The sequence below is a fragment of the Podarcis melisellensis genome, assembly GCF_964234715.1.
Source record: "Podarcis melisellensis genome assembly, chromosome: 1".
Taxonomy (NCBI): Eukaryota; Metazoa; Chordata; class Lepidosauria; order Squamata; family Lacertidae; genus Podarcis; species Podarcis melisellensis.
Window position 1 is genome coordinate 66,148,731 of NC_138528.1, and position 27,015 is coordinate 66,175,745.

Here is a 27,015-nt window from a genome sequence, read left to right on the forward strand (position 1 = left end):
ACTACAGTTTCAGTTTCACAATGTTGGTGTTCTTTCGATTTGCCATGCTTCATCTGCAGTGGATTTTGTAAACCATTTCAAAACATTTGAATCAATAACAAGGTGTTCATTTACAAGATCGATTTGGTTACATAACCTTAGTTATCTGACCTTACTTACCCTTCCCCCACAACCTGTAGTGCGGGGGAGAGAGGGGGGATAAAAACCAACCATAGCACTTTTCAAGGGTTATTTTGCGTAATGGGTATGTGGGTGTCTGGTTCTTTGTGTTCAAGAGAACACTTACTACTGCTGTTGGAAGTGGTGTAGACCCCTCAGTTCATTGCAGCTAGCCAACTTTGGAAAGGAGATCTCTTGCATGAAGTGAAGCTAATGCAGCAGGAACCTTTTATGATGGAAAGATGACTGGCATCAAGTGAAGCTAAATATTTTTGTAAATTTCAGGAAAGGAAGGGGCAGGGCGCCATAATCCCATGGACACTTGCAGCATCTCCTTCAGTGGATGCTTGCTTCAAAGGTGGAATGAAACAATGAATTACATGCTTTGTTAGTAATTTTGAAAACTGCAAACCTGGTGCACATCCCTGGATACAAACCAGTGCCTTGTATCTGATGCAGAACAAAGTAACCATCCCATCAGCACAAGTGGGACTTCCCCTCTTCCCCCTCCCCAACACCCCTTTAAATCTGTTTTGTGATTTCCCTCTACCTCTGGAACAGATCTGGGGAGAGTGCAGGGCAGATACAGGAGGAGAAAAGTGAGGAAGTCCCATTGTTTGTTTGTATGTGTGTGTGTTCTTTATTGAAAAATAGGGGGGGGATTATACCCATTATAAAATTATAAGCGCACAAGGTAAAATAAGACATGAAAAGAATGACAACTGTTAAGGTACACTCTTGTAATAAAAAAAAGACAAAAGAAAATGAAAGTTATAAATTTACAAGGTTATTATTTTACTTATTCTAAACTTAACCTAATGCAGTGTTTATAAAAATGTCCATGACAAGTCTATGTTTGTACATGACTTGTTCTTGTGTTGCAAGATTGTACATATCTTCTGTCTATTCATTGAAGAGACCCACATTTTTATTTTTCCAGTTCATCAATATCAGTCTTTTTGCCACAGTAAGAGTGGGGAAGTCCCATTGTGCCCATGGAAATCCTTGCAATAATGGGATGGCTGCTGGATCTCAGCCTTTGTCATTAAGCAGCTGTCACTTGCTTTATATGCTTTATATGTGAAATATGAACAGCTTTCTTTTGTCTGTCCTAAACTGTCTTTCTTTTTTCCTTATCTCTTTCGACTCAGGTTCACTTTACTCTTATCAACATCTCTTCCCCCATTTTTCCCTCGTGTTGTTGTCCCATAATTGTTGGTTCCCATTGCCCTATCAGTCAATAACTTATTCTCACCCTCTCAACTGCCCCCACAATTCACTACGTCCCCAATATATTGCGTTTCAAGCCTATACAAGTTTACTCAGAAGGAAGTCCCATTTAATTCAATAAGGTTTACTCCTAGTTAGTGGGTGTAGAAATGCACTGTTAATAGTATCTCCATTCTTCTTTCAGTATCACCAAGTTTTTATTGGTAGGGTGTGTTGAACCTCTCCCACATTGCAAAGAGGACCAGCTTTATTAAGATGCAATGCAAAGTCTCTGCTTCAGGCAGAAGGTGTCAGGAGATAAGCTATTTCCCCATCTTTTCCTGTCTACAAATTCTTTCACTGTTTTTAATAAAAATGGTCAGAGGTGGGAAGGAAGAGGGGATCATTCTGACCTTTCTTCTTATTCTTCGTATGCAAAAAAGTGTCGAAAGCTAGTGGTTCTTGTGGATAAAGACCATGTGATAAGGGACAAGGGGCAAAGGGACCTGGTAACAGCATGAAAGGATAGCTTTGAAGCTTCCTAGAAGTCACCACTCCTCTCAAGGATGTGACCACATTTCAATTGCCATTCAAGTGCTAGCCCATAATGTGTTCTATAGTATTGTGCTTCTCAAGTCAACAAGGTTGCAAGCCAGAATGCCCATCTTTTCAGACAGGAAGCAATGGTTAACAAAAGTAGCGAGTTGATAGGGTGGTGAAGGAAGGAAAGAAATCTAGGAGAACAAGACCTCAAAAAAGATTTCCCTCTAAATTCTGGGTAGGTAACTCCAAGTATAAGATATATTTGAATTGGAGTAGCACCTTCTCATTTCCTAGACATTAACTGCCCCCAGTCTAGCTTTAGTCAAGTGCAAGTAGCATACATGTGAATCTGTATAAAAAATGTATCCAGCCAGTTCAGTGACCTGATAAGCACGGCAATGTGTTTACACCAGCAGATGTGCATTTACATCTGTACCATCTCTATCCTGGGGTGTGCTGTGTGCTGTGGCTAAATAGCAAGGCAAATTTTGGGGTGATTTTGCCTCTTCCGAAGTAGAACCATTGTGTCAACAAAGCACTCTACGTCAGATCATGGGCCCCGAAAAACCTGTTTTTTTCTGTACATTATCTCTATGTTTGTTATGTTTCGCTATGTTTCTGTATAGCACTGAAGAGCTCTGGGTGATTTTTTTTTTTTTTTTGGTTAAAGTAGAGTAGAAGACAAGTGGGGTTTTTTAACCAAACAAAGTTAAAATAACTTTTTAAAAAATTGCCTGCTGCTCTACTTTAGGAGGCTAAGGAATCACCCATAGCTCTACAGCACTCCATAGGCACCAAGAAGGGCAGCCTCATTTTGTGATGCCTGTTGGAGAACATCCTCTCCCAACACAAACAAGTACCAGAAAGTGAATCTAGGCAGTGTGAAGATGCTCATGTTTTTCTCTTAATGTTTTAAGAGTAGACTTAGTCTGTTCTTCAGGGTTCCCGTGCCTGCAAATTTCATCCACTTCTGCCAAAAGAAGGGGAAAAGCAAAACTTTTTTTTCAGCCAGAGCTCACCAGAACTCAGTTCCTGTACCTCTCAGGTGGACACCATTGCCATTATAAGAGAACAACGGAAGCTTTCATGGTGAGTTCCAGCATTTCTTTTTCTAGAAAAATAACACTGGGAAAGTATGGCAATTTTTAGATTCCCCATAAAAATGAATGGGGAATGTACAATTTAATGTTACACAGAGTGGCACAGAATCCAAATCGCAGATCAGTACATCAGAACACAGGAAAAACAGTACAGATACAAAGTGAATGAGGGGGCATTCACTCCCCTACTATATGCACAGAAGCCATCTTCTTTTTATGTAACCTTCTTGCTGAATTAGAGCTATTGAGGTCAGTAGATATTTAAAATGTTTGACTTTAAAAATAAAATCTGGAATTGCAGTTATTAAATACATACCAGGTTGCCCGCTTTCATGACAACAATTGTGCATTTAGATATTAAAACAAAGGTACTATATCTTATCTGTATTGGAAGACAGATTAGATCACTTCCTTACAGCTACTAACCTAAAGCTGCTTTGAACCACAATTCTACTAATGAAAAGTACTTCTTTTATAGATAATAAACTAAGTAACCAAATAATTATGCCATGCTAACTTTGCAGCTGGTTAAAATGATGATACTATGCTTCAGAGATACGAAAAAGCTCTTCATGTGAGTCACAGTTACAGAAATGCTATCATCAGTAAGCTATCTACCTCTCCCAGATTCATTAGGGAATGGCTCCACATCTATCATCTACAGGTCATGTGGCAATACTGCTTAACTACAGAGTTCCATATCTGGTGATAACAATTGGAAAGAAGATTACTATTATTCTCATTGTATAGCTAAAGGAATTGATGGGAATATTCCCGTGCTCATAAAATAGAATAAGGGACATGCCCAAGGTCAAATTGCAGGTCAGTGGCAGAGCAGGAAATAAGAATTCCAGCCTCATGATTCCTAGCCTAGACCTCGTTCCCAAGACATGTCTCACTTCCCAACTATTCCTCCTATGCAGAGAGCCAATCAAAGCTCCATTATTAACACTCCAAGTTAAAAGCCAGCAGTAACACCAAAGTGCAGGGCAGAAAATTGCCTGCCAATTCTCTTCAGAAAAGAGCTCATTATCTTGGGCAAAACATAGCTTATTCCAGAACATCTGTCAGGAAAGAGGCTTATTTCTGCAGACAAATGGTGACATTTCTATTGCTATTAATAAGGTGCAAAAATATTGTGCTGCATATAGAACACAGTATTTATATAACATTTTGGGGTCTCTTTACTTCTTCTTTTTAAGCAGGCCATGAAACGTGGTTCACTGGAAGAAGGACTGAAGGTCTAGGCAAGCATTTGCTCTGAATCTTGGTGAAGTTTTAAGCTTACACATGCAGCTGATAAGAATATAGAGAAGGATGGCATATGAACATCATGTCTTGATCAGGTGCCTTCAAGGAGAATTAGTTTTAACTAAACTGGGGAAAGGTCCTGGAGATTTGACATGACTTGTTCAGGAAAGGAGAGAGTGCTGTATATGGAAAGAGGAGTGTGCAAAGGTCAAGAGAACAATGGGATGGTATCCAAGCCAGATGATAGTTAACTTGTAGACCCATGGCATACATGTCTACCTGGAAATTTTCATCCATTTGTGTTTAAGGGAGTTTACTCACAGGTATGCTGGCACAGGGTTGCAGTCTAGGATTTGGCTTAGGGTTAGCACTGGGGGAAAGCAGGGTTATTGTGCCTAACAGCTTGCTGTATTTGAACATAATTTTTATAAATGTCAATTTTGTGTGGATATTGATTTGAACATCTGGGGGTTTTATATTGACTTTGTATGTTTAGTTTTGGAGGGAACAGTGTGTGTTGTTATTGTAGTTTTCTTTTTCTTTTTTAAAAAAAGCTATACAGTGGTACCTCGGGTTAAGTACTTAATTTGTTCCGGAGGTTCGTTCTTAACCTGAAACTTAATCCTGAAACTGTTCTTAACCTGAGGCACCACTTTAGCTAATGGGGCCTCCTGCTGCCGCCCTGCCGCCGGAGCACAATTTCTGTTCTTATCCTGAAGCAAAGTTCTTAACCTGAAGCACTATTTCTGGGTTAGCAGAGTCTGTAACCTAAAGTGTATGTAACCTGAAGCGTACGTAACCTGAGGTACCACTGTATTTGTTTTTGCTTTCTTCTTTGTTAAATTTGACTAGATAGATGATAGATCACGACAGACAGACAGATAATTGATGAAAGAGAAACTGCCCAGCAGAGAAAGGTTAAAATGTGAAAAAGCTGTTCCTAAATGTGCACAACTTTACCGAAAAATGACTAGTGGACAAAAGACTAAATGCGAAGTATCTGTGTTAACTGGAGATGTCCTCCCACCCCACCCCCGGCATGTTGAAATGCAGTTGCAAATCCATGTTCCTGCATGGCCACCCATTCATTTAAAAAATCTGGCAAGGATGCTTAAAATAAATCTGCATCTCTTCCTTTTGTACAAGCACATCCACAGCCTGAGAGACACTCAAGAGCCCTTTAAGTGGCATGTGTGAAATCTTTTGGTGTCTGACTGCCTCCCTAACTGGTCCTTACAAAAATAAAGGCTATATGTAAAGCTTTCAGATAAACATCACAAAGTATTATGTAATGGGCATTTCTAAAGTCATTCCCCATAGTTCCCACTAGATGTTATTTCAGTTATGCTCCATATTGACCTCAATTTTTTTTGCTGAAAGTTTAATTTCCCGCCCTAGGACTAAGCTTCTAAGTTCATTTAGCCAAAGTTCATATTAAAATGACCTGTTGGCAAACAGTAACATCTGTGCACATTCCCTGAGATACAAAAATGCTCTTTCTGAAGATCCTTGCTTCAAAGCAAAACTGCAAAGCCCCTACATTGGATGGTCTGTTGCATTTGGATGCTCTGTGCCGCATGGCAACATGGTAATCATTTGTGATGGCAGCATGTAGAGAAAGCATATTACTTTTAATGTGATGTCACATCCATATATTGGCTTATAGCACAAATATTTAAAGCCTATTTACACCACTAGCTCTGGCAGTTGTTGTTTTCAGTCAGCTGGTGATCACTTTTAGGAATGCTGCCAGGAGCAGAATAATTGTGTGGCTTGAGAAATACTCGTGTGGGAAGGCGCTGCAGGATGGACCTCTCCTATGCAGCTTCAGATGTTGAGCAGAATTCAATGTAACCTTAAGGAGATTGTTCCATTTCTGCCTGCCCAGTAAATTAGTTCCCCCCCACCCCCCATTCTGATCATTGCTCCAACCCCCCACAGCAGATTTACAAATAGGCATGGGATTAGGAGAAGTAGGGAAGCCCTGTTGTGTTAACAGGAGTTCTTGCAACGGGCTTCTGCTAATGAAACTGAGTAGGCTGAATTCAGTCCCAAGATTGCAAAGAGCCTTGTTGTAGTGGGTAGCCTCCATCCTGTGGGTCTAAACCTGGCCTCCTCGTATGGCCTGCAAGGCCATTTCAGTCAGGCCACGCCCACCTAGTCCAAATGGAAGGCCCAAATGGGTTTCAGTGGGTAGCCCAAGATGTAGGTGAAGATGTGGTTTTTGAATGAGGTGGATGCTATCAAAAAAACCAACACCAAAGCACCTCACTCAAGTTCAAGCATTGTATAAGCTTGTAAATAAGCTTTGTTGTAAATTCAACAAAGCAGCAACTTCTATCAAATCCTAATATATCTTCAAAATTAATTTTTTAAAAATGTAGAGCTTGTTTCAAAAGGAATTTCTCAATGGGACTCCCATGTATAAATTCTGTTTTGTCTCCACTTGTTCTTCTAAAGCCAGAAGAGCATTTTCTTCCTCTTTTAAAATTAAACTAGAGTAGTCATAGAGTTATTGATGCATCATCACACATTTCCTGTCCCACAGGTTTGGAATACAGTACCATTTTAAGGAGGATGCTGACTAAAACATTGACCTGATCTCACGTGTGTTGTTGTTGTTAGTCGTTTCTGGCTCTTCGTGACCCCATGGACCAGAGCACTCCAGGCACTTCTGTCTTCCACTGCCTCCCAGTTTGGTCAACTCCTTTTGGTAGCTTTGAGAACACGGTCCAACCATCTCATCCTCTGTCATCCCCTTCTCCTTGTGCCCTCAGTCTTTCTCAACATCAGGGTCTTTTCCAGGGCGTCTTCTTTTCTCATGAGGTGGCCAAAGTATTGGAGCCTCAGCTTCAGGATCTGTCCTTCCAGTGAGCACTCAGGGCTGAATTTCTTAAGAACTGATAGGTTTGATTTTACACATTGTGTGTTACCTACAGCTGCTTCTCTTGCCTGCAGTGTTTGCATTGCAATTTAATAGAGCATGAGAAATTAGAAATCGCATAGAATACTTATAGGACTTACTGAGATGCCAGGATTCTGAAACTTGAGTTTTCTGTGTTGAAAGCAGCTAGATCGGTGCATGTTCTCCATCAATATGCATAGTTCTAAGGCAGCAAGGCTCATTTTGTTCCTTTTCCACAGCTTTGGTCTATTTTTTCACGTGTTAACAAGCAGCGAAAGAATAAGCAGAAAGACGGGATCCTGTTTTTCCATCATATTTTTTCAGTGTGGCACTCAGTTAATCTGGGACAGAACAACACTTTGCCAACTTCTGTCCTCAAGTGAAACCTTCCACTCCTTTTTAGCTTGGCTTTGGTACCTAATAAAGGAAGAATAAATGAGACAAGAAGTTGGGAAAGGTAATAATCATGGTCTAGCACAAAAAGCTCTTTGATCTTTCCTACCTCCTTTTTATAGCATTGTGAGACAAGTATGCCTGCATATAAACTGTGGCTTTAAAATGCCAGATGCGAGAGTCAGACCCCTAGAATTAGGCTTAGACTGCCAACTGGGCAAGAGGGACACCTGCCCAGGGTGCTGTCTTGACTCAACCCCTAGCTGGCCTTTCTTTCCAGCTGCCATGGAGCGACCCTTTGTGATTGATTGCATCCACCTGAAGCCGTGCTCCCTTTCTAAGCTGATAAGAAGGAGCTGGTTCTTCATCTGTCTGTTAACTCTGCTCTGCCCTGCCCTGCCCTTCCCCCAAAAAGACCTCAGGATACCAGACATGGCATAATCTCCTTTCATTCTCATAACAACCATGCAAGACATAAGAACATAAAATGAGTCTTGCTAGATCAGATTAAAATATAATGTCTCTAGTCTAGCATCCTGCTTCCCACTGTGGTCAATTAGATGCCTCCAGGAAGCCCACAAGCAATAGCCCTCTCTCACTCTTGCTCACCAACAGCTGGTATTCAACAGCTGCCTCTTTCCTTTCTCCATCTCATTTCTTTAGTACAGTGGTTTTCAAACTGTGCTCTGTGAAATCATGGGCATGTATCAAGGAGAGTTATTTAGAAGAAGGTTGATGAAACCAGACAAGTTTCCTCAGAAGACACCACAACTATTTGTGATCTTTCCTTTCCATCCAGAGCTGCATGAAAGTGCTTGATCAGCTCCAACAGGTATGCAGTGCGTCCTCTAGAACAGGCTTCAGAATCTTCTACAGTATGAATGAGGTCTTCTGGTTGTTGCTGTACTCTGACTTCCATCATCCTCAGCCAGCATGGGCCGATGCTCAGAGATTATGGAAGTTGTAGTCCAGCAACAGGTTCCCCAAGCCTGCTTTAGAATCATAGACTTGTAGAGGTGGAAGGGACCCAAAAGGTCAACTAGCCCAAGACCCTGCAATGCAGGAATAACAGCTAAAGAAACCCTGACACATGGCCATCCAATTTCTGCTGGGAAACTTCAAATAAAGAAGAGTCTGCCATCTTCCAAGGTAGTCCATTCCACTGTCAAACAGTGAAACCACCAGAAAGCTCTTCCTAATGTTTAGTCTGAATCTTCTTTATTGCGATTTGAATCCATCGGTCCAGGCCTTACCCTCTGGAGCAGCAGAAAGCAAACTTGCTCCATCTTCCATGTGACAGCCCTTCAGCATGCAAGGGTTCCCTGAGATGGCTCATAAGTTACTCAGTAGATAGGGTAATATGAATAGGATAGTCAGAATGTTTGGAAACCACTGTTTAAGGAAACATAAATACCACAATAGTCCGGAATTATCCAGGGACAAAAAACAAACGAACCCTCAGATTGTTCCCTCCCAGCCTCCCTTCAGTTTTGTATGCTTATCCATCTCCAAATTGCCTAAAGATCTGAGTCAGGGTTTAGGGCAGCAGACATCTGGCAAAACCTACTGTGAATAAAGTTAAGCTCTGCGTGCTGAAATAAGCACAATGACACTTACATAAGGGATTACACTTCTCAAGCAAATGGAAATGGCTATTGGAGTGTGGGGGAGAGGAGATAATAAATGCAGCATGCAGGCACAGCAGCTAAGTGATACAGAAACAATTGAAACTTCAAACCTGCGTTACCGCTCAGATTATTTCTTGACATACTGTTCTCCTCTCCTATTTCAAGTGCGGGCTATGCCATAATACAATGCAAAAGGCTACGCTGTCTCAAATGCAGACGTTTTGTACCTGCAGACAGAGCCACGGCTACTCAAGTGCTTTCACATGCAATCCGAGCTTCTGGCTTCCCAACTTTTAGTTCCTTAGCATTGGTACGTTTTGTCTCACATTTCACAATACACCAAAGATGTGTATCAGCCGCACAGTATGGCACATTCTGTGGTAGCTGATTCTTATTTCTGTCATGTGGGTTTTTTATGTGCTTGTTAGTGCAGCCAAGAGGAGAGTTTACGAAAGCTTGGTGAAAAATAGACGCTATCCACAACCGCTTTCCTTACCTGCCCATTATGTCTACAAATAGTTATAAGCATGCAACAAACCAAAATGGCCTCCACCCTCCAACTGAGTTCTCCACAAGCACTTTTTAAACACACACAGGGTTCCGTAAAGGCTGTGGGCCTAATCTGGTCAAGCGAGTATTTCTCTCCTTTGACCTTAATTATTTATGAGGATGATGCTCATCATCTTATATTCCACAATCCCTTCCATGACCATGTTAGTTTGCTTCAGTCTTTGATTGGCCATATGCCATGAGCACACCTTGACATGCCTCATGCTACAACTGCAGGGAATGGCTCGCGATTTGCCCAGGGCTACCAAGGAAGAGCAGGATTTCAGCTCTAGAGTGATTCCAGCACTGTGCCTGCTACAAACAGAATTGCCACTGCATAGGTCCCCCTATGACATTGTTCAACTCTGTGCATTCTGTGTCGTATTCTTGAAGCTAAATTCACATATGCTATTTCCCCAGATAGAACTGACAGGCGTCTTTTGCGTAGTCAGCTGTGTAAACTGAATCTGATACGCTACCAGCCAAAGCAAGTGAGAGGGCTTTTGATCTTTTCTTTCCTTCCTGCCTTCCTTCGCTAAGTAATGAATGGCCCAATACTAACCATGTTTATTCAGAAGTAAGTTTCATTGAAACCAACTTCCTAGTAACCAAGTTCACAATTTGCAATCTTGCAGGCTGATCTTGTTAATATTTACTTGGAGATATAAATCACACAGACATCAATTGGACTAACTCCTAGGAAGGTATGTTCTGTATAGCTCGGAAGTCCTACGTGGGAGTAAGCCCCATTGCATAGGATTGTGCTGTTCAAATCAGAATGTTAGCATTCTAAAGACACCATTTCCCCCTGTAATTCCATTGCTTTTCTTAATAATATAGTAAGTAAATATTTTGCAAAACTGCAAATGGATAAAAACAATATCCAATATGTTATTAATAGCTTGCCTTGAAATTTGTTAGTTGAAAGCTGCACAATTGTACCTGAAGTTCAGTTATATTTCTACTGTTGTAAAGGATGAAATCCTTAGTTTTTACCCTTGTAGGTAGATGTTACTGATGCCTGTGGATACCTACCAATTTATAGAAAGCAATTATGCTGGTCTATGACTGAAATAAAGTTTGATACTGATACTGATACAAAGGAATGATATGTTTTAAAGTGTCTAATTATGGTTTACTACAAAAACATCAGTATGGTAAATACAGACTGTATCCTTTTAGGAAATGTTCAGCAGCAGAGGATGACTATTTAGCTGAAAACACCAGGTACAGATGATACAAAAAAAGTGTTACCGAAACAGCTGAAAATGCTACATTCAGCTGCGTTCTTAAAGGTCCTCTTTGTCAGCCAGGGATGGGCAAGCAACTCAATACAGGTCACAGTTAAAGATGCCATCCTTCAAAATTCGCAATTGTCTGACTTTTGCAATGCAGTTCTCAAGCCAACTAATGTGTTCAAAAATACATATACTATTCTTTATTTTATTCATTTATTTCATAAAAATTATACATCACTTGATTGTAAAAAAACACCCAAAAAACCCTCAAAGCAGTTTACAACTAGGGTAAAGTGTGCATAAAAACGCATGTGTCTGTGAAAATAGCATTCAAAAACACATTATATTAAGGGAATATTTTGCTTTGCAAAGATGTATATATCAGGCAAAATTGGATATAAAATGCATATGAGGAGATATTCACATTAAGATGCTGATGAGCTTTTATGCAAATGGATGCTGAAATGTGGATAACTAGAATTAAAGGGTGGAAAATAAGAAACTGAGAGGCGCTACAACTGACAGATATGTCCATTCTAATGATCACCATATTAATTTCTTCTGGTCTGTGCTCCTGATTTGAACTAAATGTCAAAAATACACTGCAAGCCATGTTTCTTTCTCCTTTTTTTGGCCCATATTTGTTTGAGCTAAATAATGAACACACTTTCCCGCCACCTTATAGCTCCCACCTACTAATATTCATTTGAGGGAGCACCAAACACCTCTTTAGGTGTTCCTTCCTCCAAGAAAGTTAACACTCCATGCAAGACAAAGTGGGAGCGTGGTCACTCCCACCCCCTCCATTGATCTCCACTGGTTGTCAGCAGTGTGCAGCCTACCTTACTGGTGTGGAGCAGACCCCAGCTGCAGTCCTACTCAACTTGTGGAGGACCATGGCAGGGAGAGATTTAGGACTGTGAGAGTGGTGCACATGCACTGGGGGCTGAGCCAAGGGGGCGTCCTCTCAAAGACGCTGGGCTTTGGGAAGGAAGTGTGAGGCTCTGACAGGGTCCTAAAGTCCTCCTTCCTAAAGCCTAGTTAGCACTCTCCCAGCATTGAAAAGGAGGTAGGAGGGCTCTAGGACCCTGCCAGAGCCCTCACACCTCCTTTCCAAAGCCAGATGCCTCCTTACCGGCCTTTGGGAAGGCAGTGTAAGGGCTTGGGGGTGCCAAATTTTGGCCTCACACAGGTTGCCATACTACCCAGGTCTGCCACTGGCAACAGTGGGGTGACAGCAGGGATGAGAGGAGAAAAGCTTCTCCCAACATCTTCCTCCATGTAATGTTAATGATATTGAGAAAGGAATGCTTGAATGTTTCCAATCTCAGGGATATCTCATTTACTTTCCAGACAGCACATTTGTTGCAAAATTGGTAGGTAGAACACGGTCGCACAAATGTGACAAGACACTTACTGGACGTCAACCTGGCTCCATAGGACCAAAGGTGCTTTGAGCTTACATTTATCAAAAAGTAGCTATTCAAATGTCTTTTGAAACTGAGTGGAATTCCAAATGCTGCATAGAATAGGGTTCGAAGAGGGGGAAATTGGTGGTCATGCATTCCTGAAGTTGGTCTTTGGGTCATGGTCATAGTCTGTGAGGCCAACAGTGAGGTTAGCAACTTCACACCTGCATGCTGTGACTTCCCAATAGTGCCTGTCTGCAAAGGTATCTGGTTTTAAATAGCAATTACTGAGGCCCACTCAGATCTGTTCTTTCCTTCTCCTCCCTGTTCTCAACCAATCACTCCCAAGCAAGCTGCACTTCACCAAAGGTGGAAAACATCCGTTGACACCAATGGAATTAACACCGTTGGTTCCCCCATTCTGAAACTTTGAAAATTTTTTTGAAGGGTTTCCATTCCCCCCCTTTCAGACTCTTAACCCCTAACTAGTTTACCCAGTTGGACAACCATAATGCATTATAAATGGGGCTGCCCCAGAAGATGACTCAGAAATTTTGATTGGTTCTGAAGAGCAGCTGACTGTCTTAAAGGACAAGTTACATTTCGGTCCAATTCAGAGTGTTGGTACTTACCTTTAAAGCCTGAAATGGTTAGGGGGTCCAAATATCTGAGGTAGAGTCTTTTTCTTTAGGAACCTGCCAGGGCTTTCAGATCTTCTACTAAGACTCTTCTCCGAGTACCATCTTTTTCAGAGTTATACTGTTCGGTTACATATAAGAGGGCTTTTTTTTTTTTTAAAGATATGGCACCATGATATGGAACATCATCCCAAAAGAGGTGCACCTCGCATTTACACTGCAATCTCTATTCTTTTTGGCTAAAACATTTAAGCTCTCCTGGGCATTTTAACTGGTTAAGGCTTAGTCTTGATGGGGGGGAAGGGTGCTGAATGTTTTTTAAAGATTAATTTCATTGTGGTTTGTTTGCATTTATGTTATAAGTGCCTTGAAATTGAAAGAGGATGAAGGGTGTTTTAAAGGAATGAAATAAATGTGAAGTAACATTGCTCAGTTGTGGATATTACAGAAGGAGTAGCAAGATATTGTTCCATTGTTCCTGAAACGTTATTCAAGGTAGCAGGGCAACAGCTCAATTAAGGCACTGGCATCTGTGATAGAAAGGTTCTTAGGCAGCATTGACTTAATCAGCACTGATGGATTACTTTGGCTTAGGCTAAGACCTAATTTAAGTCAATTTTATTTAAAATATACAATTATTCTGCTATTGTTTGGGGGTTGCTTATGGGGAAATGGGCTTGCTAGACATATTGGTGTTTCCAAAAGTCTTCTGTTGGTTTTGAACAAATTATGTTAGGTCTTCTGCACCCATCATCCATTTCTGAGAGAAACAGATGCTACATTTTTTTGTGGTGTGGTTTAGTTTCGTTTGCCTTCAGTGGTTCATTATTAGCATTTAAATTACCCACCCCCACACCCGCATGACCCCGTGTACACATGCAAATGATATCAATTGCTGTTAAGGGCATCAGGACATCAACTGGAATCTATTCCAAAACACTCTACAGAATACATACTTGTGAGTTATTAATCACCCAGTGTTGCTGCTGTGTCCATCCTTATTATTATTCATCATCATCATCAAAGGAGCAAACTAATTATTTCATGGCAAGTTACACAGCTGCCTTTGAAGAGAGGGGAAAAAGATCAAGGTGCTAAGTGTTCTGTTTCAACTGGAAAACATAAATCAAATGAATTCTATAAAGAAATGCACACTGTCCCATGTTTACATTGCAGAACTGAAGGAGTAGAACTTCCCATTCAACAATCTTTGATGTGAAATAAAAAGGTATGAATCTGAAGGAAACAGGTTATTCCAATATTAAATGAAATGCAAATACCCCTCTCTTGCTTCTTCTTTAAAAGATAAAAGTAGGAAGGAGTCAGCCTGAAATCTGCCTGCCAGGGACTCGCTTTAACACGTTTCAATGTCAAAGCCACAATTAAGATGCAATCAAACGGCTATGATACAATATAATCTCCCTTTCCCCATTCCTTCAGAGAACCCAGCACATCCTCTGCAGTTAGTGGGCATCAAAACGCAGCTGATGTCTTTCCTTCGAACTTTTTGTTTGAAAAACAAATACCTATAGGGTGAGATCCTTTTTAATTCAGAAAAAAAGAGAAGCCGATGTTTTTAGGTGCACAAATTGTATGTTATGATTCCCGGTGACCACAAATTAACTACAAACATGAATTTTATTATTATATTTTATCAGAATGAAAGCATGTGCCTCGTTGAGCCGTTTTGAAAAATAGATCTTTGTTGGGGGCGGGGTGAGCGGAGAGATCCAGGAACTCCCCGTCTGAGCATCTTGCAAAAGACAAAACAAACAAACAATAATAATCATAATAAAAACCCGAGGGAAAGCCCAACTCTGCGGTCCCTGAGATGACATGTGGGGGAGGGGGGAGGCCGCCGCTATACCAGGGATTCGCAAACGGGCAGCGAGTCCGAGTCCTGGCTGTGCATGGAGCTCAAGCCCGTGTCGGAATCCTCGTCGTTGTCGTCGCAGTCTTTGCGCAAGCCGCGCGCAGCCTGCTCCCCCCACACCTCCGCGGTGATCGGGGCCGGGTCGGGGGGAAGCTGGCCCCCGTCGTCGTCGTCTTCGACCGGGAGCTGGAGAGACGGGGCCGCCTCCTGCTCCAGCTGGCCGCCCGCCTCCTCCTGGACGTCGAGGGAGCGGATGGTGTCGAGGAGGCGCTGCAGCTCGCTCTCCTTGTCGGCCCAGACGCGCTGCGTCGAGTCCAGGTCGGCCTTGACGGCCTCCAGGTCGGTGCTGAGGCGCAGCCCGATGTAGAGGCTGGTGCTCAGCTGCGTCTTGACGCGCTCCTGCTCGACGTGCAGCTCCCCGCCGCCGCCGCCCACCAGCTCGGTGGTGTTGCAGTCCGTCTCGGAGAGGCTGGCGCTGGAGCCCTTGGCGGCCGCCAGCTCCTCCCGCCGCCGCTTCATCCAGCGCTCGTTCAGCTCCTCCTGGATCTCGCCGGCCAAGTGCTCCAGCAGATCCTCCTGGCGGCGCCACTGTTCCTGCAGCAGCGCCACCTCCTCGCACTTGCGCGCGTACTCCTCCAAGTCGCCGTCGAGGGTCGCCGCCTCCAACCCCCCCTGCGGCTCCCCTTCCTTTTCCTCCCCGCCGTCGGGGACCTCCGTGTCGCCGCCGCCGCCGCCGCCCACCAGGTAAGTGTCCTGCACGTAATTGACGCCGTGGCGCTTCATGCGGTCGAAGTGGATCTTGGCCTCGAAGCGGTCGATCTCGCGATCCAGCTCGCGGAGGCGCTTCACCTGCTGGCGGATGGTGTGGTCCTGCGACAGCACGAGGTGCACCAGCGTCTCCATCCTCTCGGCGGCCGGCGCCTCCTTGGCGGGCGGCTCGTCGGGCTGCCCCGACGGCTGCCCCTTGCGCTTGTTGATCTTGGCCAGCTTGCGGAAGGCCTTGCGCACCACGCGCCGCTGCCGCTCCTGGGTCAGCGCCAGGCTGGCCCGCGCCGCCGCCGTGCCCAGGCCATGCTGGCAGGGGCTCTCCTTGCTGGGCACCACGCGGGCCTCGGCGCTGCGCGGGCCCGTGTTGGGCAGCGACGCCTCGCTGCGCACCAGCACGAAGCGCACGTTCTCCTGCTCGTCCCCCCAGGCGGCCCAGAGCCGCAGGATCTTGGTCTTGTTGGGCAGGATCCGCTCGAAGCCGCGCCACTTCTCCACGATGCAGTAAGACTGCGGGACCCCCGACAGCATCCCCCCGCCGCACTCCTGCAGCGACGCCAGCTGCTGCTGCCTCCGCCGTCGGCTCTGCTTGCTGTCCTCCAGTAGCACCCGCACCACATCCGAGCAAGTGGTGCGCTTGGAAAGCCCCGAGATCAGCTTCTCCTCCTGGCAGATCCACACCGAGATCTTCCTTCCCTCCGGCTCCATCAGGGCGCGTCTGCGCTGGGGGCTTGGAGCTGCTGGGGCCCGCGGCTACTCCCGCCCGGCGGGGGATCCCCCATAGAAGCGCTCAAGGGAGCCGCGGCGGGCCAAGGCGGACGGCCCGCGAGCCCAGCCGAGCCATGGCTCCAGCCTCTCGGCACCTCTCTCCCTGCCCGACGCCGTCTCCTCCTCCTCCTCTTGGCTAAATGGATTCCACTTTGGGGCTCTCCATGATCCAAGTCCTCCGCTGGCCGCGTAAGACACAGGCTCGCCTCCTTTTGAAGCTTTGCAGTCTTTCCCTTTCCCGTCACACTCTCTCTCTCCCTCCGAGACACGCGGCGCGTACGCTCAGCCCGGGGAGTCCCGGGAAACTGCCAACTTCCAGAGTTGCAGCTCCTCCTGCTGCTTCTGTTGCTGCTTTCAGCAGCGCCTCTGTGTGTGTCACAATCGGCTTTGCCTGGGAGTCTGACACTGCCCTTCCTTTGCTGCCGCCTTTTTCCTTTCCTATCACGTGGTTCTCTCCTCCCCCCACCCCTCTCACACTCACACACTTTTCTCTGTGTCTGTCTGAGCAGCTGTACTGTTTGATCCAAGACGATCTCCCTCTTATTGATTTTACCCCTTTCAGGCAAATTCACTCTCCTGCCTGGAAAGCAGAAAGGCACCCACCTATGCAATTGGATCAAATGGCTTGCCAGATGTTAATGTGGGGGGTTGGGGGAGGGAGAGTTGGAAATGCTGCTATCCTGACATCCTACAGCCTCCAAAAGAAAGAAGGTGGGAAACAAAACTTCAAAGCAAAAGGCCAAAATGAGACCACATTTCTTCCGTTTCAGTAAAGTCCCCAGCCCTGTAATTAAAAGGAGTTCATGGGTGCCAAAGCACTTTGCAGATTAAAATGCACAAGCAAACAGTAAAACTTGCTAAGTGTTATTAAAATCCTTCCTTGCTGCCAGGGCTTGAAGAAGAGAAGAATTAGGCTATAACGCTGCAGTCCTGCTAGGCATACTAAGAGGAAACTCAGCCCCACAGAGAGCATAGTAGGACTGACTTCCCAAGTAAACGTTATGCTGTAAGCATAGATTTGGAGTACCAAATAAAATGGGCATGTGGGTGTTCTTTTTTAGAAAAATAATAATTGCGTCGTATAATAATAAAACATTGCTTTTCCCATAAAGGAGAAAATAGCAAAATGGTGATGATGATCAATCCCATGATATTTAAAATACCTTAAGTTTTCCCATCATTAAAAGCCACAAAGCACGAAATCACAGGAAACTTTCTCCTAGTTCCATTGAAATGAGTGGGGAGCTGTGCAAGTGAGCATCTCTGTGCTTCTTTCACTACTCTTATTAATTTCAACTCGAGAAATTCCTGGTAGACACACAGATCGGAATAAACAGAGTTTGAATGGTTGCCACCTTGGAGAGTGTTGTCAGTGTCCATGGTTCCTGCTTGATTTGTGGGCACCTATAAAACTGCCCTAAACTGAAAAAGAATGAAATTGGTATAAATGTATGTGTGCGTTCCCCTCCCCCCCCCCCAAGTTCACATTTGCCTTAGGACAGATGAACACGATTTCCGAAATGATGGGTGGGCTACCTGTGGTTTACCCTGTTATTTTTTTCCATTTCTCACATTGTGTACAGACCTCTTTGAAGGGACTATGCAGCATTCCTGGCACACTTGCAAGCCTAAGGAATGGCTAGGCTGCAGTCCATCTTCCTGGTGGGCAGGGTGTGGTTTTTTTTGGGGGGGAGGGTTTGAGCAGGAACTTAAGGGAGCTGAGTTCCCTTACCTTTAAAATAATAATAATAATAATAATAATAATAATAATAATAATAATAATAATAATTTTGTCTGTGAGGGCTGGAACGGATATACACCCAATGCCTGATCAAAAAATCCACCTATATCTGTAATCAATAAAGTTGTGGCCATTTCTTATCCTTATTTATTAATGCTTGAGTTTATTAGTCACATCTTACATTTAGCCATTGCCCGGGGTGAGGGTGGGTGGGAAGGTGGCACTGCGACTCGGCCCCTCAATAAACAAAGAAAGAAAGAAACTAACTAACTAACTTTGTGGTGAGTTCCCCCACCCTTTTTCCAGAAAAAAGGACTTCTGATGAGTTAGTTCTCCATGTACAGATGACTTTTGATATCGGAGCATTGTCAGTCAAATACTCTCCCAGGTGCATTCTGCATCACCCCAGCAATGTCTTCCCTTCATGCACATTATTAATTACATTTCTATCCCCCCTTTTTTTACCTAGAAGAAACTCAGAGGGAGTAACCAGGCCGCCTCTGAACCTTGGGCACTTCTTAGCTTTAACCACAATCCGCATCAGGAGCCATTAGGACAGCCTTCTCCAACCCTAGTGGCTTCCAAATGCTAGTTTCTTCCAAATGCTAGGTACATTGAACTACAACAGCCCCCAGCCCCAGCCAGCATGGCTAATGGTTAGGCATGATGGGAGTTGTAGTCCAGCAACTGCTGGAGGGTACCAGGTTGGGAAGTCTGCCTTAGGCTATCCTTTAGATCGAACCTGCTAGCAGAGCAGTGTGGGAAGAAGAAGCCGCAGGGAGAGAATGCCCTGTAGCCTGCATTCTGAGGTGGTGGTTCCCCTACAAGAATACCATCCCGCGTGCAAACCCAGCATGTTTGGGCGAGCTTTGCTCAACTATAAAGCATCGCTCTGCCCGTTGTGCGGCACTGAGCTGTAGCGTGGCATCCGTTGGATAGACTGCGCTTTGTGTGCCAGGGGAGGAGGGCTGAACACCTCCATGGCCTGACGGCAAAGAACTCGCATTTGGAAGCTTGTTAAAGTGTTGGGGCAGTTGGAGTTTGCAAGGGAAGCACATTAAGTGGGTTAATTAAGTGCTCGTCCGTGACGTACAAGTTGCTTCATTACGACTCCACCGTGATTGCTGTAGGCTGTGTGCAAGCTTAGGCATATTTTATTGGTTTGGTCATGCTAGGTTTTCACTTGGAAGGGTTTCTTCAAAAGCATAATACCTCTGCATATGCATATATATATATATATATATATATATATATATATATATATATATGCAGGTTTTGGTGTCCTCGGGTGTCTTCCCGTGTAAAAGTTGGGGTGTCTAGGCGACGTTTCGACGAGGTCTCACTCGTCATCTTCAGGCTGGTGAGACCTCGTCGAGTGAGACCTCGTCGAAACGTCGCCTAGACACCCCAACTTTTACACGGGAAGACACCCGAGGACACCAAAACCTGCATTCCTGTACCCGTGAAAATCTACGAAAGCATATATATATATATATATATATGCATACGTGTATACGTGTATATATAGTGCAATGGTAATTACAATGGTAATATATGCATACGTGTATATATAGTACAATGGTGTATATACAGTACAATGATTTGCCTCTTGGCAAATCCTCCTCCTCTAGAACCATAGGGCTCTGTTTAACGTTCCACACTCCTGTTTGGCAGAGGTTTATCCCTTCCCTGCCCAGCCACCATCCCAATAAGAATTACAACCCTCCAGGAGTAAGGGATTTCCATTGGGAATGTGACTGGGGAGACAAAGGTTAAACCTCCCATTCCCAGGCACTGTTGAAAACCAGGGGCCCTTGCACCTAGTTTTATATTTAAAAAAAGAACAGCAGACCACACAGTTGCTAACCACACAGTTTCTGCAACGTGTAGCCTGGCTGTAATTCATGGTTATAAAGCAGTTTTTAAAAAAATAAAATAAACAATAACCCAAAACAAAACATGGCTTCTGAGCAATGAGATTTTGACTCCTAGTTTTCAGTGTTGTGAAACTTGGGACTCCTGATCAAACTCATTAAAGAAACTGGGGATTCAGGAATGTTTGTGGAAGCTAGAGTAATTCCAAGTAGCTTGCAATCTGGGGAGAGAGACCCTTAAAGTCATGTAAACTACATTGCACTGAGTTTAGCTATAACATTGTGAAGCAGGGAGGGACACATTCAAGGAAGGACATGGTAAGTGAGAGGTGGAGAAGATCCTTAGCTCAGTGGTGGAACTCTTCCTTTTCAGGCAGAAGGTCCCAGAAGGTTCAATGCCTGGAATCTCCGGGTAAGTCTGGGAATGTTCTCTGCTTACTGTTTTCTGGAAGGGAAGTTAGATAGTTCCGGCATCTCATTCAGTGTAGCATAGTGGTTAGCATGCCAGACTAGGACCTGGGAGACCAGGGTTCAAATCCCCACTCAGCCATGAAGCTCACTGGGTGATCATGGGCCCATCACTGCCTCTCATAGCCTAACCTATCTCACAGGGTTGTTGTGGGGGTATATCAAGAGTGGGAGAAGCGTATGTGCCACCTTGAGATCCTTGGAGGAAAAGGTGGGGTATAAATGCAATCAAGAAATGTAGAACAAAGTATGGTTTATAACAGGAATGGGCAACTCGAGAGCTGAGGATCAAATTTGGCTCTCCAACCCAGGCCTCACACCATCTCCCCAGATAAGACCCTTCACTGGCCCTGCTTTGCACCCTCCCTGAGTGTTTTTGCCTGGCTGGAATGCATCCTTGTTTCTTGCTTGTAAGGATGGAGGCTAGAGAGGGGTGTGCAAGGGTGTGGAAACTTGCCTACTCTTCAAAGGTAAGATTCACATTTTGTTGCCCTGGCCACTTTTGTTCTGGCCCCACCCTCCACTGCCACATGGCCCCTGGAAGTTTGCCGAAAGCAGAACTTGGCCATTCTACTGAAAATAGTCCCCCATCCCCATTTTATAAGATCTGAGAGTATTTTTTTTCCTGCCCCCCCCCCCTGAGCAATTCATATGGAGGTGTTGATTTAGGACTTGTGTTTAACTTGGTGACAGCTGCTAAGATCCCAGTTACATCACACTGGAGAACCTCTATTAATCTGCCACTCTGTAATTGGTTTTATACAACACATCTGGAACTGGCGACAAAACGTTGCCACAGGGAGTGCTCAGGTTCAATGTTTCAGCTGTCTTGCTTAGGAAATAGTGAATTGCCTTTATGCGTAAACAGACTCCATAATTTGTGAAGATAACATATAGCGGCTACAGGTGCTCATGGAAGAAGCAAGCTGTGGCACCAAATCCAAAACGTAGCAAATGTTGAAGGAGGAGCAAGAGAAAGAAGGCAATGTGCACAGAGTTAGGCCTGCAGCAGGCGCTCCCAAATTCTTTATGTAGGGCTGCTGGTGTGCAGGCCAGGCTGCAGCTGGCTCTGGTCAGTTCACAGAAGTCCTCAAGACAGCTTTAATGAAGTAGGTCTGGAGGGAGGAAATTCCAGGTGTATGCAGGAGCACAGAGTGCTGAGGGAAACGAGGTGACCTTGAGATGAATATGTATGCTCAGGATTAAAGGCGTTGAGCAGGAATGTACGGAGATATTTTTTTAAAAAAAATTATGGGGAGGGGGCAGGATGACCTCCCAGTGGTTAAGATGTGCTTCTGAAGGAATGTAAAGGCTCTGCAGCTGGGAACCACGGGGGATTGTTCCAGGAGTTCTGTGCTCTATGGTGTGTGTGTGTGTGTGTCCTCGATTCCAAGCTTGAGAGGAGAACTGAGGTTGCCATTTTTACACTATGCTGCTGAGGAACTTGGAGCACTCCCAAGGCACCATGAATACAGGAAAAGGAAGCTGTCTCATACTGAGTCAGACCTTTGCTCTATCCAGCTCAATACTGTCTACACTGGCTGTGGGTGCTGTTCTCCAAGATTTCAGAAACTGAGTCACTTCCAACCCTACCTGGAGATGCTGGGGCTTGATCCTTCTGTGTGGAAAGCAGATGCCCTTCCACTGAGCTAAAGATACAGCCTTTACTGACTACAAGGAACAACAACAACAATTTATTACTTATACCCCACCCATCTGGCCGGGTCTCCCCAGCCACTCTGGGCAGCTCCCAACAGAATATTAAAAACACGATAAAACATCAAACATTAAAAACTTCCCTAAACAAGGCTGCCTTCAGATGTCTTCTAAATGTCAAGTAGTTGTTTATCTCTTTGACATCTGATGGGAGGGCATTCCACAGGGCGGGTGCCACTACCGAGAAGGCCCTCTGCCTGGTTCCCTGTAACTTGGCTTCTCGCAGTGAGGGAACCGCCAGAAGGCCTTCGGTGCTGGAACTCAGTGTCCGGGCAGAATGATGGGGGTGGAGATGCTCCTTCAGGTATACTGGGCCAAGTCCGTTTAGGGCTCTAAAGGTCAGCACCAACACTTGGAATTGTGCTCGGAAACGTACTGGGAGCCAATGTAGGTCTTTCAGGATCGGTGTTATGTGGTCTCGGCGGTCACTCCCAGTCACCAGTCTAGCTGCCGCATTCTGGGTTAGTTGTAGCTTCCAGGTCACCTTCGAGGGTAGCTCCACATAGAAGATTCCCCCATCCCAGCTCCAAGCTCAAAAATTCTCTCAACCCTCTCCATGCCTCTGAGCTTGCATTCTGAGGCCAGAAGCTTGAGGAGAGGTCAGGGGCAAGGCCCCATTCCTTATAAGAGGCAGAGTCCTTATGACCACACATTTTTGGTTAGCTACCAACACCAGCCACACAGTATGTAAATACCCCAAGAAAAGCTCAGAGTCTGAACGGTTGGAATGCAGAACAAAGATCAAAATTAGCAGTGTTGCAGCCAGACAGGAAAATACAGAGTACAATTGGATCAGAAAGGTTCCTAGTAGCTTAACACAAGGAAGCACTGTGTCCAAACCTGACAGGTCATCTTCTTCGCTCATATAGGCTTGGTAGCCTTTATTCTTTATCTCCTCCCTTCTCTTCTCACTGTCATCTTTCCCCCAAGAAAAAGCAATGTTACTCACAAGAAGAGTTTCTAGAAAACAGGAGCCTTGCCAAAATTTATAAGCTTCTGTTAGGGAGTTAAGAACATAATGGTAGTCTGTTGAATCAGGCCAGTGGCCCATCTAGTCCAACCTCCTGTTCTCACAGTAGCCAGCCAGATGCTTGTGGGAAACTAGTGAGCAAGACAGGAGCATAAAAGCATTCTGCACTCCCATGGTTTCCAGAAACTGGTATTCGGAAGCATTGCTGCCTCCAACTATGGAGGTAGAGCATAGCCACCATGGCTAGTAGCCATTGATAGCCCTCTCCTCCATTCATTTGTCCCATCCTCTTAAAGCCTTTCAGGTTGGTGGCCATCACTGCCTCCTGGAGGAGCAAGCTCCATAGTTTGACTATGTGCTGTGTGGAGAAGTAGGAGTCCTCTCTTCCAGCAGGGGGCAGTGGTGCACCGGCTAATATGTGGAACAGCTGTCGCTTCCTCAGTGAGGAGAGGACTGCTCTTCCTTCCAAGTTGAACCCCATCGTGGGTGTTCAGTTTTGTGCTGAAGCACTTGCAAGACAGAACCATGTTTAAAAGAAACAGAGTAGGAAGAAAAGTTACACTTGCATACCTGAATTATGGTATCCTGAATGAAATGCTAAATAATAATAACAATTTTTCATTTCATATGAAGACATTTTTCCAGAAGGTACCGTTCACTTTGCAATACAGTTACTGGATCCACCACATCAAAAAACTCATAACATTCCTTGATTCAAGTCAGAAGACAGAAGATTCCGACTAAACGTCAGGAAGAACTTTATGAAGGTAAGAGTTGTTTGACAGTGGACTGCTTCAGAAGGTGGTGGATTCTCCTTCCTTGGAGGTTTTTAAGCAGAGGTTGGATGGTCATCTGTCATGGATACATTACTTGAGATTCTTCCATTGCAGGGGGTTGGCTGACCCTTCCAGCTCTTTGATTCTAATCAATAGTCATCCAAGACCAGGTAAGCATTGTTCAAAATGATCTCCCCCCCCCCTGTTCTTCTGATCGCCGAAGACTCACAACCACAGTATTCTGAATAGCAAACAATAATCTTCCATGTACATCTCTTCTACCATATACTCTGAAAAGGCTGGGGAAATGAAATGAATAATAATAATAATAATAATAATAATAATAATAATAATAATAATAATAATAATAATTTGTTATTTATACCCCACCCATTTGGCTGGGTTTTCCCAGCCACTCTGGTTGGCTTCAAACAAGATTTCAAGCCGGGGATGCAAAGGAAGAAAGGAAAGAACCAGGAGTATGTGCTGCTGATTATTTCCTTTTAAGTCTTGGTGATGTCAGGTGATTGTCAGTTAAGTGGTCCACGGAGGACAGGGGATTCTCCTCCCCACCTGCGGCATATGAATACACACCGGCCTGGAAGCAAGTCTTACCAAACTCTGTAGGATTCACTTCTGAGTAGATGTGCATAGGATTCTGCTGTTGAGTCCCACTGAAATCAGTCCATACCTTATTAGCAGCCTGTGGCCTGGTTTCTTAAATGTTATTAAAATATGATGAATATGCTGAATATGATCACCTGCAAGCAAACAAGTAAGGGTTTTTAAGTGTGCAATTTTCTTATTAATATCCAGTTTGTTTGCAGGAAATAGAATGCTGCCGATGGCAGCTGAGCCAAGGTGAGTTGCAGCTGAGCTTCAATCCACCCCTTTGAAATGAAGCTGTTCTTTGTTCCTTTCCTGAACAGCAGCGCCATTTGTTCTGCGTCCCTCCCTGGGCTCCTGTTAATCTTATTTTACGAGGCTTTGCCGTGGACGCTTTGCACTTGTTGTTTTCCTTATGGCGAGACAAGCAGCGGTGCAGCTGAAGGCACAATAAGGCCATTAATCAGGTTCCGCAACAGGCTCTTCAAGAACCTGCCTGGGATTTGAGAGGCATGAATAGGGAAGAGGCTACTTGACCATACATATTCTCTCGCAGATGTTTCGTTTCTCTCGCACCTATTTGTTCCTGAAAGCATAAAAGAGAACGACCAACCCAGGTTGCCTCGGGAAATCTGCCACTCTTCGTTGGGATGCAAATCATGAAGCACTAACTTCTCAGTCCATGGTTGTGTGGAAGAGCACAATGAGACATTTCGCCACTTGGGCTTTGTCCTATACTTTGCAACTGGGAAAGAGTTTCTTTCCAAAGAGCTGGAAGGTACAAGTTTAGCTAATCAGGTTGATAACTATTGGCTGCTCTGGCAACCTGGAGAAGTTGCACTAGCATTATGTCATAATTCTTTGCAGATGCTAGCTTTTGCAATTCACTTCCACTTTTTAAAATGATTGCTTCACACACACAGGCACCATGTGATGCAAACCAGTTTTGTTTGAATGACTTATCTGGAGGGCAAACCCAGGCATCCAGATAACCAAACAAGTGGAGAGCCCTATTTTGAATAGTGTAGAAGTGGACAGTCTTGGTCCCCCATTGACCAACAGGCCTGCCTCCACATTTGGCTCACAAGGTTGTTTCAGGTTAAGAACAGACCTCTGGAACGAATTAAGTACTTAACCCGAGGTACCACTGTAGTAGCTATTCAGTAAGCAACACCATGCATTAAGTCACAGGGTCTAGGAGAATACAAGCATATTCAAGGTTCTGGTTCTCTTGCCTTTTGTAGAGAAGATCTTGGAAAAGACTTGTTCAGACTAGAAACCATCAGTACAATCCTTTGCATGTTTCAGCCAAGCCATGGCCACCTGTTCCATCGCATACTGTCAAAAAATGTCACCTTTACGACAGGTAAAGATGAGATAGCAAACAACACTGAGTTAAAGCCATCTTTTGCAGTTCTGGTTTGAATCTGTCATTCTTCAAATTTGTGCTCCTTTGCCATATTTCAAACAGTGAAAATCCGGACAGAAAAGTTGTTGAGCTTCTTCTTAGTTTTCTCAGTTTCTTTTTACTTTGGCCCAAATTCACAAAAGAAGAAGCCTTTTTACTGGGTTAATTAGAGCCAGATATTGCAAAGGAAAATAAGTTTACAGGTTAACTTTTACAATGGCCATTTCCTGACTGATATAGGAAAGATAGATTGCTTTTTCCAAATAAATAAAAAGCTAAAAGGAGCACACATTCTTCCCTGTCTTTTTAGTGTCAGAGGACATTTGGTTGGTTTGCAACTGCTTCAGCGTCTCCTCTGATGTTTCCATGAATTAATAACTAAGTCATTAAAGAAAACCTGCCCTCCATCTTGGGACTGAGAACATCTGTAGATATGATTCACCAGGTGATACCTTATCTCTGAATGGAAGCAGCAGGTTTGTGTTTCTTCTTGCCCCTTTGCCAGAACAATTTGCCCGAGGAAGGTTTGTGTATGTTTGGAAAGCCTAGAGTCTGGATTCTCAGTACTAGTTGGTATAAATTAAGACATTGTTAGTCTCACTTGATTTGTGTTTCTTGTTTGCTGGCTTCTACAGCTAAGGATATTTTCATGATGCCTGAGGTGCATGCAATATGAATATAGTGCTGCTTTTCGTAACTTGAAAACAAAACTAGCAAGGAGTTGTGAGGGAAACCTACTGAAACAAGCCAAACACCAATCCATAGCTCCGGAAGATGTTAAGTATAGGACAATGGTTCCCAAACTCCCCTGCCCCACAAACCACTTGGTCTGTCAGGGTCCACTTGGTTTTTAATTGTATTTTATTGCTGCTTTCATTACATTGTATTTTATTGTAATTACAACTTGAAATTCTATGAAATTAAAATTGTAATACGATAAAACACAATATAAGAAATAAAAAAGCAATAAAAACACAAGAATAATAATGGTTATGCCACAGACCACCAGTGGAGTAAAGTGAACTCCT

The 27,015-nt window shown here is 44.2% G+C and overlaps 1 protein-coding gene and 1 long non-coding RNA gene across 2 annotated transcripts; one reads left to right on the plus strand and one right to left on the minus strand.

Annotated features, from left to right (window-relative positions):
- Positions 1-14,641: 14,641 nt before the first annotated feature.
- RASSF10 (Ras association domain family member 10) lies at positions 14,642-19,375 on the minus strand. The gene has a single exon (XM_081906433.1). The coding sequence runs from the start codon at positions 16,366-16,368 to the stop codon at positions 14,884-14,886; it is 1,485 nt and encodes a 494-aa protein (XP_081762559.1). The 5' UTR covers positions 16,369-19,375; the 3' UTR covers positions 14,642-14,883.
- Positions 19,376-24,086: 4,711 nt separating this feature from the next.
- On the plus strand, positions 24,087-26,005 carry LOC309374920. The gene is made up of 3 exons (XR_014170762.1): positions 24,087-24,143; positions 24,903-25,677; positions 25,888-26,005. It is a non-coding gene; the product is annotated as an uncharacterized lncRNA (long non-coding RNA).
- Positions 26,006-27,015: the final 1,010 nt, after the last annotated feature.

Coding starts and splice junctions, on each gene's coding strand:
- RASSF10 (XM_081906433.1), bottom strand. CDS start 16,368: ATGGAGCCGGAGGGAAGGAAGATCTCGGTGTGGATCTGCCAGGAGGAG.